General features: G+C 39.4%; 1 protein-coding gene across 5 annotated transcripts in view; it reads right to left on the reverse strand.

Moving 5' to 3' along the window:
• Positions 1-17,193, reverse strand: part of GADL1 (glutamate decarboxylase like 1) — an 87,006-nt gene that overhangs the window by 38,089 nt on the left and 31,724 nt on the right. For all 5 annotated transcript variants that reach the window (XM_069860130.1, XM_069860133.1, XM_069860134.1 and 2 more), the window contains exons 10-14: positions 15,908-15,972; positions 15,566-15,647; positions 8,381-8,580; positions 4,086-4,137; positions 904-993 (exon numbers count right to left, since the gene is read on the reverse strand). In XM_069860130.1, the coding sequence (XP_069716231.1) occupies positions 904-993; positions 4,086-4,137; positions 8,381-8,580; positions 15,566-15,647; positions 15,908-15,972 (489 nt within the window). The remainder of the gene's footprint in view (positions 1-903; positions 994-4,085; positions 4,138-8,380; positions 8,581-15,565; positions 15,648-15,907; positions 15,973-17,193) is intronic.

A 17,193-nucleotide genomic window follows, 5' to 3' on the forward strand; every position in this document is an offset into this window, starting at 1 on the left:
GCTCCTCATAAGGCCTGTTCTCCAGCCCCTTCACCAGCTTTGTTGCTCTTCTCTGGACTCGCTCCAGAGCCTCAACATCCTTCTTGTGGTGAGGGGCCCAGAACTGAACACAGGATTCAAGGAGCGGTCTCACCAGTGCTGAGTAGAGGGGCAGAATAACCTCCCTGGACCTGCTGGTCACGCCATTTCTGATACAAGCCAAGATGCCACTGGCCTCCTTGGCCACCTGGGCACACTGCTGGCTCATGTTCAGTCGCTGTCAACCAACACCCCCAGGTCCTTCTCCTCCAGGCAGCTTTCTAGACAGACTTCTCCTAGTCTGTAGCACTGCTTACAAGCAGCACCCCCCAAGCACAACTTGGGGGTTGTTGTGCCCCAAGTGCAGGACCTGGCATTTGGCCTTGTTAAATCTCATGCCACTGGACTCTGCCCAGCAGTCCAGCCTGTTCAGATCCCTTTGCAGAGCCTCCCAACCCTCCAGCAGATCCACACTTCCACCCAGCTTAGTGTCGTCCGCAAACTTGCTAAGGGTGCACTCGATGCCTTCATCCAGGTCATTGATAAAGACATTCAACAGGGCTGGACCCAGCACTGAGCCCTGGGGAACCCCACTTGTCACTGGCCTCCAGCTGGATTTCACACCATTTCCCACCACTCTCTGGGCCCGGCCAGCCAACCAGTTTTCCACCCAGGAGAGTGTGCGCCTGTCCAGGCCAGAGGCTGACAGTTTCTCAAGCAGAATGCTGTGAGAAACTGTGTCAAAGGCTTTACTGAAGTCCAGGAAGACCACATCCACAGCCTTTCCCTCGTCCAGCAGCCGAGACACTTTGTCATAGAAGGCAACCAGGTCAGTTTGGCAAGAAATCATTGAGCTACAGATAACACCGTTTATATGACACTCACCTGGTGCAACTTCTGCCAAAATTCAGGTCCATCCTCCATTTTTCTTAAGCTTGGTGGAATGTACCAAAAGCAAACGTTTGCATACTCCGGCTAAACAAAAGAACAAGTGAGTGCTTATGAGATGTATTCCTGTGCTATGTGTTACATATTATAGCTTGTCAAAAAGTTGAGGGGGAGAGGGAGCAGGCGGGGGAAGCGTGGTCTGGAATAAAAGGCCTTTGAGTTTATATCCTTTTTATTAAAACATCCCCCAACTCACCTTTTGCTTCCCTTTTCTGAAACTAGAAATAGTTTTTGTATCATACACTTCCTGCTGCCAGAAAAAGGAAAAGGTTCCTTTTTCACTTCTTCATCATATATACATATTTAGTTCTGCATTGCTCACTAAATCTTTGGTTAGGAAAAAATGCAAGAGAGGCACAGAGAGCTAACTTCCAGAATTCAAAATTGAAGCAACTTTAAAGAGAATACATTTTAAGCATTGGGGTTTTTTTAAAAAAACTGGAAATTTCCTATGATGCATTTTACACAAAACACAAACTCAGTTTTTGTCACCATTTAACACCTGCACGCCTAGTCATTTTTCTACTGAACAATGCCAATCTCCTTTTTAATTATACAGTACACTACATCGCACTGGTGTTAATGCTGGCTTTCTCAGTTTCCACCTTTTTATAAGAATCTCAGGACCACTTGCAGGCTATGTGCCATATCATAGATACATCTTGTCCAATAACTAAGCAGGTCTTTTGAGCAAAGATTGAGACACATCTCTGCTTCCCTCCAGAGAAATTTTGCTTTTAAATGTAGCAGAGGGTTAGCTGCAGGGCTCCAAACAAGAATGGCTGTTCACTAGTCATTATTAAATAAGGTATTTTGTGCTTATGAGGTTTGTGTTTCACATATGATTGAGAAAATGTTCCCAGTAGATCAGTCTGGGGTCTCTCAACAATTTATGTAAATTTGGAACATTTTTTTTTCACCTGTACAGGTAGCAATAGCATGAGGAATAGTTGTGCTGTCTAATCCCATCCAACACTATCCATAAAATCACTCAGTCAATCTTGACCTACATCATTTGCAACACCGTATTTAACTGGGGTCTAGATTATAACATGGCTCAAACTCACACACCCCTCTCTCCTCCCACATGCCATCCTCATTAGTACTGGTTGAAAGAAAAAAAAAAAGAAGTTAAAAGGGAGCTTGATAGCTGGGTCACACCATCTCTCTGCCCCACTGTGAATGCGGCTGCTATTACAATCCCAGGCAGTCTCCTGAACAAGGAGAGCCCACCAGCTGAGACATGTTCTTTCATGAAAGGGCACTGGGAACTGCTCATATCATTTTCCGCCTCGCTTCAAAGAATGCATTAAATACAATTTAATCATCAAGAAGAATATCATTGTCAGCAGGAAGAGAGCTGCAAACCTGCCACCTGCTGTCACTGAATGAAATAAAGCTCAGCTCTTAAAGTCCCATTTCTTTCCCCAAAGAGCATGCATTGAGTACACACATAAACACAGACCCTGAAAAGGCAGCAGCTTCCTCATGAGCACAAGCACTAGCTTGCCATTACAGGTTTATTTTAAAACTATTTAAAACGAGATGGCAGGAGGAGACAGATGGCATATATTACCATATTGCTGCATTGCCTATATTGTCTTCTTGATTATCTCAGTTTCCTTTCACACATCAAATACATCATCCCTCTCTGAAAATCCTAGAAAAATTTAACTATCCCCAGCCATGCTTCACACCATTTCTGGTTATCATGCCACAGCTCTTACCCAAGCAGATACACAATTCTAAAATAGAGGAATGCAAGATGATTCGAGCACAGACAGCATTCCCAGGCTACAGAGTGGTTCTTATCACTGGACTCTTCCCACTGCCTGTATCAGGAATCATCTTTCTGAGCTTCTTGTCCAAAGTCCAACTTCCTTTCAGAAAGTGCCCACATAACCCAGCCTAGCTGTCTCTCAGCAGCCTTTTTTTAGACTTATAATTGCTTGTCCCCCTGCACTCCTGAAATTTTTTTCTTAACCCTTGCTCAATTTCCTTCTCATAGCCCATAGTATAGCACTCCCTATAATCCCACTTTTAATCCAGGCACCCTGTTCCTGCAGGAACTAAACAGGAGTATCTGCTCTCACCAACAGCTTTCATATGCACAGTTGATCTAGGCTCTCTGCTAACCTCTACATTAATTGAGAGCAGAGTTTTTAGCAGACTTGCCACTTCAGTAACCCCATCGCATGCTGCTGGCTCAGAATTCTCCAATTCACGTAGTCTCTCGGAACACACTTCCAAACTACCAGTTTTCAGAGTTAAAGGGAAAAATTCCTATTGTATGAATGGCATAAAGTGTTTTTTATATTTTGTATTTTTTCTAGTCTGAACTGGAATGTTTATGGCATCAGCAAGCGTAAACCAAATTTGTGTTGTTGCGGTTTGTCAGTATCCATGTGTGACACTCCCTTCCACCTCCATAGGCCCTCTTTCTCCCCACACCACATATCCAGCTGTCTTTCACACACATACACTCCCAACAATGCAGAATGTCTTTGCAACATCCCCGGTTATTAGCCTTATTAACCAAAAAGCTGAGGATAGGAGCGAACGAAAAAAAAAAAAAAGCACTTTAGCTCTGCCCCCTTTTCTCACTCTTTCCTAAGGAAGATCACCAGCAGGTAAAAAACTGAAAGGCATAGCAAAGACAAGTGGGAAAAAAAACAACAAACCAACTTTTGGGCAGTTTTTTGGAACCTGGGTACAGAAACAGAATTAAAGAAAAAAAGAAAAAAACCACAGACTTTGATGATGAAAAGTCTACTCTTAGGATCAAAATCTTCTTCCATCCAGCATACAGTCTTACCCGTAAGTCTGGCAAGTATTGCTTTTTTGCAGAGAGACTTTTCGTTTTCACAGAAAAGTGCTCTATCTACACTCCCTGAGGCAATATAGGCCCAGAAGCTAGGAAAATAGGTAGAATGATGGCAGGGAATACAGAGTATGTTATGTGTGTTCAACCATATCTGTGCATCTCCATACATAAAGCTTATTAAATTATATACTTAAAATACAAATTAGCAATGTGCTATAAAAAAAAAAAAAAAATCAAGCAATAGACAAAACCCACCCCAAAACAACAACAACAGTTCAGTTCCATCTTCACTTACCTCCAAAAGAAGCTGGAATCCCTCTCTCTTCTTAATTTCCTCCACAAGATATCTGCAATTAAAAATGCAGGGTTTAAAGCATGGAACAAAATAATACAAGCAATGAAAAAGGTCTTAAATACGTATGCACTATTTTTTTTCCTTCTGTTTTTCCTCTCCCTCTCCCCCCTGCCAAGAAACCATGGAGTTAAATTTCATTTCTACCTGCTGTGAAAATGCAGTAGCTATCAGTTTGTGGAAACAAATGAAAGCTACTGCCAGCCAAGGAGCACCGACAAGAGGCCAAATTCTGTCCTTGGGCACAGATTTTCAGTGGAGCCACATGGCACAAAGTGATCCTATTTGCATCAGGCTGTGAACTTTCCCAATGCAAATTACCATTGATGTTGTCCTCCGCAAATTAATTCCTCCACCTCTTTTGTTCAAGTGCTGATGCTCTGCTGCTGTGTTATTTCATGGTCACCCTAACATTTCTTGTACTACCACTTTCACTGGGAACTTTCAGTTTAGCCCTGAATTTAGAAGTTTCCCCATACTTCAAGCCCAGTGATTTCCCCAGTTCCATACTGTTACATAACAGCACACACTTCCGTTCAGTGAGTTACTACTGATGTACAATAATCCCTGTCCATCCTATGCTAACAATACATTGAAATAAGTATTTCTTTCCTCTTTCACCTGTCAGCATGAAAAACACAGAAGACTTCAATGGGAAGCTGGGTTTGAATAAAGCCTTTGGATTCAGGCAGCTTCAATTTACAAAACTTTTTTTAAAATACGACCTCAACTTTGCCATGGCACATACCACACGCATATTCTGAAGCAAATAAGATACTTCGAAGTAGCTGGGACTTTTTTTTTTTTTATTTTCCCTTTCTCTCACCCCCTCCAAGCCTTCACAAGAAAAACTCCAAAGAAATCACCTCAAATTCATACAGCTTTTCCATTTCAACAGAATTTTAGTCTTCTACATGAAGATTTTGCTGTCTAACAGTAACTGACACAGTTAAACTGTGTACAAGTCTGTTCTTTTTGTTGCATTTACTTGACATTTGCCTGCCTGCAGCTGCATTACTGGTTATCACACAAAATTCTTTTATCCACTACTCAAGGAAGAAAAGTATTGCCCAAATAACACCCCCTGGGCCTGTCCACATGCCTGAAACCTGTCCCCACAGGGACACCTCTAGCACAGTTGCATCTGCAACTCCTGCTATTCAGCAGATGTGCTGCAGAAACAGGTTGGCTAGGGAGACAGTAAACAATACCCTAGATGGCACACATTTTTCAATACAGAGCATGGGGAGTTGTCACGTTGTTGATCATTAACAAGTGGTGGCCATGTGTCTCATTACCTCTTAGCACACATCCCTGCAAAATGATTGCAGGGGTAGAGTGCCAGTCTCCAAAACAAACAGCTCCATGAATTGCACTGTACTGTGCACTGTTGAGATGTTTCCTCTCATTTTCTGCCATGACCACTTAGATTCTACTATGTATATTTATTTGTTACCTGGCTGGTAAGTAGAAAGGTAAGTATCATGTGAATAAGTTGAGGAGAACCTGTTCCTGTAGGGGAACTGTCTTAAGTAAAACAAGCTCAGTGGTTTTGTCCTGTTGATTAGAAGATACTTGCCTGTGCTGTAAAACCAAAATTCAGCAAAATCAGCAGGCTAGTCACAAGACAGCAGCCCTTGGGGTTTGATTTTTTTAATAAATAATGGAAAAGAAATCTCCGTATGATCACCTTTTTTTTTTTGAGGTCTTGAATTGTTCGAGTTAATTTACCATACCTAATACCCTTCCCTCTTGCCACAACTCCCATTCTTCTATACCACCATCTGACAAAGCATATCTGATGTCAGTCAAACTCGCAACACTGTTAATCATGCTCATAACTACATTGCCAATAGCCTACGAAGGCAGCCAGTAGAAAACCCATCACCATTGATTTATCTTGCGAGGACCACTTGACAGCAGTGGAGCAATTTACTCTGTGCATCTTTCCACAGTTGACAGTGGAGTTTTATTATCGTGTCACAGTTGTAGAAAGTCAGAAGGGCTTGAGTCTCAGTGAGGACTGGAGTACACAGAGAAGTAGTATTTGCTATGATTAAGCCTTGCAGAAAATAAGGGGTGGAGATCAGCAGTGAGAGTAGACATATGCCTGCTGAGAATGGGTGTCAGAAAAGGAATCAGGCAGAAAAACTGCAAAGAGATGCTAAAACATAAAATGCAGAGGTGGATATAGTTGTATTCTAAAAGCATTTTACTTCTATTTTCTTTTCAGTGCACTTCATAAAGCAACATCCCTGCATCAAAAATATTTGGAAAAAAAGTTCTGAGGTGATCAGCAGGATGTTCTGCTGTAGGTTTTCTAAAAATAAGCTTTCCCAAATAGGTAGCACCACAATGTTCCTGGGATATCTAATATACTGAAAACATGACTGAAGAAATTAATGGAATAACCAATAAGCAAATTTTGATCCAGCAGAAATACACGTTGCAGTTACCCAAAAACCTTTGTAATTCTGTCTGGCCATGGGAGAGATTAAAAAGTAATTTTGCTCTTAAATTCTAAAGTCAGTGGACTAGCTCCAGAATTGATCCAGGCCTGTGTTCAGGAAGGCTGAAATACTATCTTTGCAACATCAAAGTAAAAACTACTGTAACAAATCAGGAGAAAGGCTGTACAGCTGTTGGGTAGTTAGGAAACCTGGCATAGTGCCCAGTAAACTTGATGTCTCAGCCGCACAGTGCCCATGCCAATGCAAACTCGAAACAGCAATGCAGCTACTTTAAAGAATATAGTACATCAGATAATGACTAAGAATTACATTTCTTCTTAAAGGAAAAAAAAAAGACAATCCAGTCACTCCTTAGAAGCTGAATCCTAACATTCAAAGAAAATATTGATCCCAGAAAGGTCATTAATCACTATACTCTCAAATGACCTTGGCCAGTGACCTTGACAAGGCTGAATTCTCCTACTGACAGTGGAATGAATTACCTACTCTTTACAGACACAGAACAGTACAATGCTTCGGAACAAAACCAAGGTACAATTTAACCAGAAGATATTAAGGAACACTTAACCAGCCAAACAATGAGTGTCTTTAAAAAAGTAAAATACAGAAAAAAAAAAAGCCACAGCTCATTTGGGGTTTTCTGGTTTTGCTTCTTTTTTATTCCTTTTAAAATTCATTGTCATGGGCATTTTTAACCTTTTCTTTAAGGAAGTTCGTAAAAGTGAAGTTACTCCTTTAATTTTCACCAGAGTAAACATTCAATTATTTTCAATTTGGCAGTTCATATCAAAAATAAAGTGGCAGTATGATATGGGTGACTGCTTTTCAACATTAATGACTGGACTTACAGTAGTGTGTAGCTAGCCCAGGAACTTGTGAAGATTTCATTATGGTTTATCTTGTATAAATTCTGAACAAATAAGATACTTCAAGTGACTGGTTTTTAATGGGCCATTATCTTATTTCAATATTACTTTTTCTATCAGAAGACAAAGCAACCTGTGTATGGAAGTTTCTCCACAGAAACTGAGACATCACCATCGCTTTAGAAACGCTTTCTAGCAAAAGATCTGCAGAATTCCCTTGTTAAATTCAGCTCTGCAAGATCAAAAGATTAATAAAATTGCACAGGGTGAGTGAAGGGAAGATTGCAAGAAAAAGGTGCTTGATTCCCTAGCAAAACATACCATAATCATTAAGAACTTCAGCAAACTTGAGGAGAAAAAACAAGCAATCTCTCAGAACAACATGCCTTTATATAATCCTACTACACCCTAACATTAACAGTGTCATCATACTAATTTACCCACATTAGCTTTTTGCTCTTTCTTAGTCATATATAAACAGAAGAATGGCTAATTACTTCTTGCTAGACACGGATCAGACCTCAGCACATAGGGCACAGGGCTTCTTTTACATTAATATCAGAATACATGGTTAGGAATTAGATGAGGGTATATTGGTAAATCTGTCCTACGTCTCCTTAAGGTAACGTAAATGTTAAATAAAGTAGATAGAAAACCAAATTAGATTGTCAATGTTTACCAACACCTATGCTTCTTGCTAAAAGTAATAATTACTACTAAATATCGTAGCAAATGTAGTAACACTAATTATTACTGCCATTAGTTCCTCTTATTACATACAAACAAAAAGTTATAGGGGAAAAAGTTACAATGCGGTCTGTTCCAGGATACGGAGTATGAGTACCGTCAATATTTCAGTCAATTAAACAGACTAGACATATTGAAAACTGGGAGGCCATACCTAGCCAAAGCCAGTGCCCTGTTTACTCTCTCCTCAAGGCCTGAGGTTCCCAATGCTTTCCACATCAGCCAGAATTTGAACGCATCTGGACGCCTGCTGCACTGAATGGACTTGTCACCAGTGTCATAGCTGACATCGTAGAACTTGTCCTGCTGGAACAGGTATGCAGCCTTGGCAGAATAACACTTCTTCAGGAGGCCCTATTAAAAACACAATAAAGACTTAAGATTGCTAATAAGCATTTTCAAACCTTTTTATCTTCACAAGCCAACTGTCTCTACCAATTGCTTAGTAAAACAGAACTGGATGTTAAGGAAATCATTCAGAACTTTTGGTGTGGTTTGAGAACCTTGGATGAACCTGAATGCAGTGAAGTCAGCATTAACAACACGGAAATGGGGGGTTTGTTACTTTCTTCATAATGTCACTGAAGAGTTGCAGGTCTAAGAGGAATTCTGACTCAGATCTCAAGAAACCATGGGAGCAGGTACTACAGAAGAGAAGCCTATATCCACTCCTCCAGTCCATAGACTGGAAGAACAGTCAGGAAGAACCTGAGGAGCTTCCTACATGATCAGAAACGGCAAAATCTTTGACAAAGAAAGAACTTTACACACACCACAGCTTGTTGAAAGTAGGGAAGATCTTATCCACAAGAAACAAATGTTTAGCCCTTACCAGAAAATAAAGACACTGAGGATTTAACATAGGCTATCTGACTGTCTGAGCAGAAACACTACAAGGTGAATAGTACAACCCAATTTTTGTCTCTATTAACAGTTCAGACAATTTTAACATTTGGAAATAAACCTCAGAAGCAATAGTTTAGCATACCCTGATTATGGTTTGTAATTTAAATTATTTTTACTCAGCACTCTTCAGTCTGGGTTGCCCGGGCAGAGATGAACAGACAAAGATAAATGAGTAGTACGGAATGTTCCAGCAAAAAACAAAGCTGGGAAACAGAAAGCACAGAAACTGTTACAAGTTTAAAGGTGCAAGGGAAGAGAAGAGGCATAAGACTGGCCATTGGCTGAAGAATGTAATATAACATTATACTGTTATACTATCAAGTAGAGAGAAAGGTTGGCAGAGAGCAGGTTACAAGAGCAGAGATGAGGGTCCTACAGGGAACCTAGGAGACAGAAAAAGGTTGGAGATTTGGCAGTGACATTAAAAGTGGGTAAAAATACCCTAAACTACAATCTATAAGATAATACTAGAATAGAAATTCAGATGAGGTTAAAAACATGGCTACACCATCTGATTCAGATCTGCAAACACGTGTTGAAGTGACCGTTGAACCGGAAGTCTTCTGTGCAGAACAGATCAAGGAAGAGAAGCAGACAGCATGACAGAAGTTACTAAACAGTATCATGAAAAATAAATTAATTTTCCAATTCAACATCACTCTTCAATTTGAACCAAATGAAAAAGCATTGCACTTTTCAACCTTTTCTCTGCATCTGCTGCAAATCTGATTTTAAAATGGCAGTCTGACATCACTCTTAATCAAAGTGTCATATTCCCATATTCCCATATTCCCATAACAGAGATATGATTTTGGTCCACATTGGAATGCACTACTGATAACTTTGTAACTGGCAATAAAACAGAGGAAAAAAAAGTCAAGACAAAAAAATGCAAAGAAGAAATAATCCACTGGCATACACAGATTTAAGTCTTCCTCTCTTCTAGCCTTTTCAATTCCTTCCACTGACACTCAGACCAAAACAAACAAAAAGCCCCAACCTGCACACCTATTCATAGAGCACAAAAGGAGAACATTACCATAGGCTTCTCCACCACTTCTGCAGGGGCTGGACAGTCCCACTGTAATTTCACTGATGTGCAAAAAAGGACAGCAAATTTAGTCCAAGTTCTTTAGCCTCAGGACCAGCACATTCAGTCTTGTGAAAAGACAGCTTGTGTGACAGTTTGGGAAAAAAATGGACAGTGGCTGCTCTCCCTCTGCTGTCAGAGTGATAATGTGCTGTGCAGCACATGGTACCCATAGGTGGGAAGCCAATGCTGGGTACAAGTTTTTGTGGGATATAAGATTCTTACACCTACTTTCAACTTTCTCAGAAAAAGAAAGGCAAGAAGATAACAGTAGAAACCAAAGAAAAGTTAAACATCTTTTATAGTTTTTCTACAGAACATATTCTCTGGCTAGCAGCTGCATAACAGGAACAGGAGTCTGTCAAGCCATTGTGTCTTATTCATTTAGATCTCTATACCTTGATTTTTCAAGGGAAATAAAAGTTTTCTAGACGTAGTATTTAAAAAAAAAAAGTCAGCAACATCTACAAATTCAAGCTAATTGCTTTGCCTTTTACTGACTTTAAAATCTCACACAGTTTCTACAGTGAGCGAACAGCAGGGTTAATCAATGTGGGACTATCCTCTGCCTTATCCAAACGTAACACAGCTGCACAATAGAGGACATCACAGGATATTAGTTCCCTCATGCCTGTTGTCTGAGAAATAACAACTATTGTTTTTCACAAAAAACCTAAACTCGCCAATATTACAGAAAGACTGAGAAGTTCACTCAAGATCATAGTACTGCTGCAGAGTTTCACATTTTAAAAACAAATGCTCTAGAGTGAAAACACAACAAGAACAGATAGTTAATAACTCTGAGTGAACTCAAATTCTTGGAAACATATTTCATTAAAAAAAAAAAAAAGCGCAGGTACTTTCCTACTCTCCTGGTGCATCCAAAGCTGACAAGAGGTACTGGCTTGAAGATCCTTTTCCATCTGCTTATCTTTCTAATAATGCAACATGCTCAAGAAATCCTACTCAAGATATTGCCTACTGTCAATCTCCAGAGGCAAGTACAGTGACATCTTTCAGTGCATCACTAGAGTAGACAGGAAAAGAAATAAAAGTTATACTTTGTGGGAGAGAAAGAAATATGCCAAATCAGGGCAAGAAGCAAGGTCGAGAAGAAAGAGAAGGAAAGAGAAAGGCAACATTGCAGAATAGAGTTTGGGAGGGAGAACAACAGAAGATGAAAAACATTCAAGAATTTTTTTAGTCAAGGAAGCAGTTACTCCTTGATTGCTTCTGTCTCAAAAGTAGATTCAAAAATGCCAAATAGAAAAAGTCATCTCAGTTTTCCTAGTCAAATGATGGAAAAGTAGTAGGGAAAAAAAGGGAAAAATTATGCTTCCTAACTCAATATTCTCACTCTTAAAAGCATCCCAACAGTTTTCCACGGTAACTGAGCTGCTCCAAGTGTTCAGAAGAATTGCAAAAATTTCACCAGAACTGCCTCACTTGACAAGTTTGAGATTCTTATTTCAGTATCTTTAATCTTTCTGTCCTTGGTACAAAGGCTATCAGTAACGCTCTGCCTCACACTGAGTCTGTTCAAGTTTAGAAAATGGAAATATTTTCATGAAGGCCCTAGTCCACTATGAAGTTTCAAATAGCTTTTGGTTTTGATGAAGTCTAAGGATAGCTGCTGTTTGTTATAATTAATGGCAAATACATGAATAATTACCGATATTGAAATCAATATATAAGAGATCCAGCTTCATAATGCAACATATTTTTCTCACCGAACGCACTTGTCTACAGGGAGTCTTCTGATCTCTTTCTACTTCCATTGCTAGTTAAAACTGAATTTCAATTTCACTAACAAAACATCTTTCGCCCCACAAATTTTTTTTCCCAAGGCCTCATCTGAAGCAATACAGACAATCCTCTGAATGGCATACTTGAAAATTCACAAAACCAGTGCAAAAGACCACCTCTATAACTCACTACAAGAGGTGAGAAAGAGCTCTCAGTTGTACTAACCCCAAGCAGAAAGCAATAGCAATACTGTTTTTCCTGCAGCTGCTCTGGACATGAATTAGGGAAACAGGTATTTTTGGATACTGCTCATGATGAGGAAGAAATTACACTGTAGGTGGCTACCATGATCACCTCAATCAATTAAATTCCGTGCTAAACTGGGATTTCATTAACTACTTTCTTTGAGATTTTATTTTTAACTAATAATTAAAAATTCTGCTCATTACCTAGAATTGATTGCTAATTACTTAACCTAGTGCTACACTCTAACAAGTCACAGAACTTTGGCATTAGTGATAAACACAAGTTCTCTATTTGTATGGTGATAATATTCATGTTTATATGGATTACAGAAAGGACAAATTGGAGTAGCGCTGTGGTCTTACGGGAGAATGTACAACGCAAGACTGATTCATAGCATTTTAAGAAAATAAGAACAAAGCTGACTCACTAATGTTTTGAGAATAACGATCCATCCAGCTATGAATTTAAACAGTCACTGTGATTCCCACCACAGCAATACAAGTGTTTTCTGAGTAAGTTTGTCTTATCGTAGAAGTGCTGGAAGTTGCTTGGGGTATGGCACTGGAAAGGCAGATAGCTGTGCATTTCTTGAGTGCTTTAAGCACTGAAGAACTACCGTCTTTGATCTGAGCTTTTGCAGAAGATTAACCAATCAATCTCTTTCCCTTTGGAGATAATGCTTCTCCCTTCTAATCAAGTCAAACACGTATTTCTCTTTTCTAGCTCTACCTTCTTTGGGAATTACTCCAATGTTGTTTCACTAAGGCTGGAAGATACTATTTTTATTGGCATTTCACTGCAGTTTATCCAGTTTTTAAATCTGTACAGGAAAATATTTAAATACAATGTTTCATTCTAATAATCTAGGTACAATGTCTTAAGAATATTAACACTGCGAAACTGCAATGAGGCAAAAAACCCCAAACTAAACAAAACCAGTCATGATTACTTTCTCCAATGGGAAATTAGGGTGTTAGCACTACCTCAGTAATATGATAACTTCTAAAGATTATCTTTTCATACATGAAGTAAAACACAAAGCTTGGGCTTGTTAAACATCCATACCTTAAAAAAAAATATCAAAAAAAAAAAAAGAGAGAAAGAGAGAAAGACTGAAGGGGATTATTTGTCCACTTATCCAGTTATAATCATCTAACCCTAATCATGATGTAGTCCACAGCTTCTAAATGGACCTCAAAGCAAATGGGAAGACAGACTACCAAAATTTTCTTCATCAGACTTTCAAAGCAAGCTCATCACTTTGGAAACTACCTGAGGTTTGCTGAACATTCACTACCATAGCAACGTATGCTAACCTACTCAGCATCCAGCTCCTACGGAAACATCCTAACCACAGTGCAAAGGAATTATGTTCGCATCTGCAGCCATAGGTATCTATGTAATTTATGAGCATTAGAACAAGCTCCACATGTACTCTTACATACACTCTCTGTGTGAAAATAGCATTTTAATGGGAAACTGGGTACGGATGCCTGCTCCAGATCCAGTACTGGGAGGATTAAAGTGAAGCAAGGCCTTTCTGCCAAAGCAACTCTCATATGCATTTGATAATTTTCTTCTTAAAGATTTATACTCTAACACTTTTAAAAAGCTGAGAATAAAGTACTCAAATTTATATGCACGTCTGTTTGAATATAAAGACTGCATTGGCACATACACAAAACATGTAAGTATCAGTTTTCCAGGAATTAAACACAAAATAAAACACTCTCCTCCCCAAGCAGAAAAGTCTTCTACTGTCCAGAATATGTCTCACTGTACAACAGGATCTGATTGTATGATCAGTAATACTTGTGTTTTCACCCCTTAACAGTTTAGGATTCTGCTCTACAAGTATTTCCAACACAACATTGCCTAGCTCTGATTTAGAAGTGGAATAGGATTGCTCTGTTAGATGTTACACTCCATGGAAGGAGAATACAAAAAGGCTTCCAGAGCCCTGAAGTTGGAACAGCATTTGTAAAGTGACTCTAAATAGCAGGGCAACAAGAATATTTCATTCCTCTTCATTTCTTTCCTCTTTCTTCCAGACAAATTTCTACTATGCAGCCCAGGGAGTCTAATCATTACCTGAGGCTATATCTATATACTGGGCCTAATTAGCTAAAAATATAGCACTGAATTCTTCCCAAGCCTGCAGTTAAGACACCACATTAATCTTAGTCAATAACTTCATTCTGCTTGTTTTTCATCCTGGAATAAAGATAAAGTGATGGTCAGACAGTTCTGGAGTTCAATCCTCTTTAATCTCACAGACTTAAGCCTAAGGAAACAAGGAGGCACACTTCTTACTGTCCTGCCATGCCTTCTTGGAGCAATCAGCTCCAAGAGACTGCCGATTAGCATCTATGGTCTTTGGTCCTCATCAGTTCTTAGTACTAGGCATTAGTAACCAATTACATGGACAGCTAACCACCAGCATGTGAATAGAAACTATCAGCTGTTTTGGCAGAGATTTATGAAAGATATTTACAAACAATGGCCACAAAATAGTGATGCAAGGCTTGGGGAGTCCATATCTTCATGATATTCAGTCATTCATAACCTGGCATAAGGTAACTTAGTATAAGCTAAAATTCAACCCTGGTAGTAGAGAATGAACACAAGGTTTAGAAGGGCTGAATTTTATATAGGGCTTGAAATAATTAACCTCGTACTGGTTTCTTTATTAAGATAGAAGAATTCCACAAAGATGTAAGAAGGTTCTTCTACCACATTGCAGATTCATCTCACTGTTGTTCCACAAGATCAGAGCTCTGTTGTTTGCTTGCTAGACCATTTAATTACCCATAGCTTTTGGAAAGTCTAAATCACCCCAGTGATGAGGAAGAACTAGCCGAGTGAGAAAAGATAGCTAAAAATCTTTACCTACATGTGCTGTGATTCCTACCCCTCTCCTTTCCCACTCTGCTGCACCTATGTAAGGGGATGCAAGAAGAGCTCTTCCTGCTTTAAACGGAGATGCAGTGCTGCTGCAGTCCCAATGGATGACAGCTATTCTGAGGCCTTTGATGAACTCGGTGTTTAATTGCTGCAGACCCAGGTGACAAAATAACCAATTCTGAATACAAATCATGTACACAGTTAACCAGCAAGGTCACCAGCTGCAAAGTTTGACCACTGATGACCACAGCAACTTGGACTGGTTTGACACTGCTCTCTTATTCACTCTTTATTAATTATATAGTGAAATTCAAAATAATATCATTCAAACTTTGCACTGCAGTGTAGTAAAATTGACTTGTGGCTCATTTTTAATTATTTCCACTTCCATATTACAGCAACAGCAACCTACTGCAGGGCAGGGGTGGGGAGGAGAGGAGGACTTACGGAGTTGTCTTTCACCAGAAGAGCACAGCACTGGATTCCAGCCAACAGCATTTTATGGGGATTCCAGGCGACAGAATCAGCTCTGCAAAATTTATAAACAGAGAAAGGGAGAGGAAATTGTGCCTATAATCATGGGTAGTAGAGAAACAAAAATGGCCAAACACCATCTAAGCAGACAAAGCAGATTTCCCATGTTTTTCTCACACACACACAAAAGTTCAGAAGTCTCTCCAGTTAATAGTAATAAGCATTGTGAAAAATGCACCTTTCATGGAGGCCAATAGGCCACACAACTTTCATCTCAGTCCCTGATAAAAGTGCCCATGGACTAAAGTGACTTGCCTGTGGATGCCATGAAGAAGTCTGCAATGCTTCCTTGATATCAAAGCTGAGCCACCCCAAGAAGCCTGTTGGAACATTTATAGAGTCAAGATAATATTATTTGTATAAAGTTCTTTTGATAATGCTTCGATTAATGACTTATTAATATGTTTTATCTCAACTAAAATTAGTTTGCTACTTAGTCAGTGGGCTAAATTTTGCCTTTTATATCATCTACTGAATAAGCTGATAGTTTGTGCCACTATATGAACCACAAACTACACTGTCTAACCTAGACACCTGTCTTCAAGTGACATCTTTTGAAGATGTCTCTCTCCATGGACTATAGAAGGAACTCAAGCAACAGGCCTTTATTACCCAAGTTTAACTACCGGGCAACTGGAGTCAGGAAAGGTGATTCTCACCCATGAATTCTGCAAGGATCAGATTTCACCCACCAGCTGATATGAATCTTCAGTTCTCAACAACATTTCTCCATGGGGGTGTGGTGGTGAAAACACACAAGTAGTAGATATGTCATACGTAGTGCATTTGAGAAATTATTATTAAATATGAAAAAAAGGATCTTTGATGTTCATGCAGGCAGCAAGCACTTGAACAAACTCCCTGTGATATAAGCAAGACTCCTTAGAGACATATAGGAGACATCAGTCTACCAAACACGCCTAGACTCAGCTTATTTAAAAGAAAAACATCATAAAATTTGGGCTAATAAAAAATAAATCACTGATGTGAAGACTCCTTATTTAAGCATAGAGAACACATGCTTGTTTAGCGTCTGTTCTTTTTTTTTTCTTGAAAGAAACAGATGTGATAGCTGATCTATGAATTTAGCATCAGTGTTTGCTTCATAGGCCATACATTAGGAATAAGATCTACTTTCTCTGGGAGACAGGAACAGTAAAGGCTCACAAGGGAAATGAAAGGTTAATAACTTGTCTTAACACGTGTCATTCTCATTAATGCAGCACATTCATGCACCACATCGTATTTTATGTTGTCATGCTCACAACACCCTTGGTGAGGAAAGGACTGCTTCTCAATCTACAGGTGGGACTTGAGGCAGAAAAGCATTTGCCTCGAAGTTCTCAGAAACCCTGTGACAGAAACATGACCTGAAACTCAGTTTCTCCAGCTCAAATTAGCCACATAATGGGAGGACAATCGAACTGATCTTACTATTCATGGATAGATTTTACTCTTCTCATTCTATGATTCAGTAGAGTCAAAACTGTCACCAATTTACTCCCTGATTTTCATAATTCATAAGCAACCCATTGAATTAT

This window comes from Phaenicophaeus curvirostris, chromosome 6 (assembly GCF_032191515.1).
Source record: "Phaenicophaeus curvirostris isolate KB17595 chromosome 6, BPBGC_Pcur_1.0, whole genome shotgun sequence".
Taxonomy (NCBI): domain Eukaryota; kingdom Metazoa; phylum Chordata; class Aves; order Cuculiformes; family Cuculidae; genus Phaenicophaeus; species Phaenicophaeus curvirostris.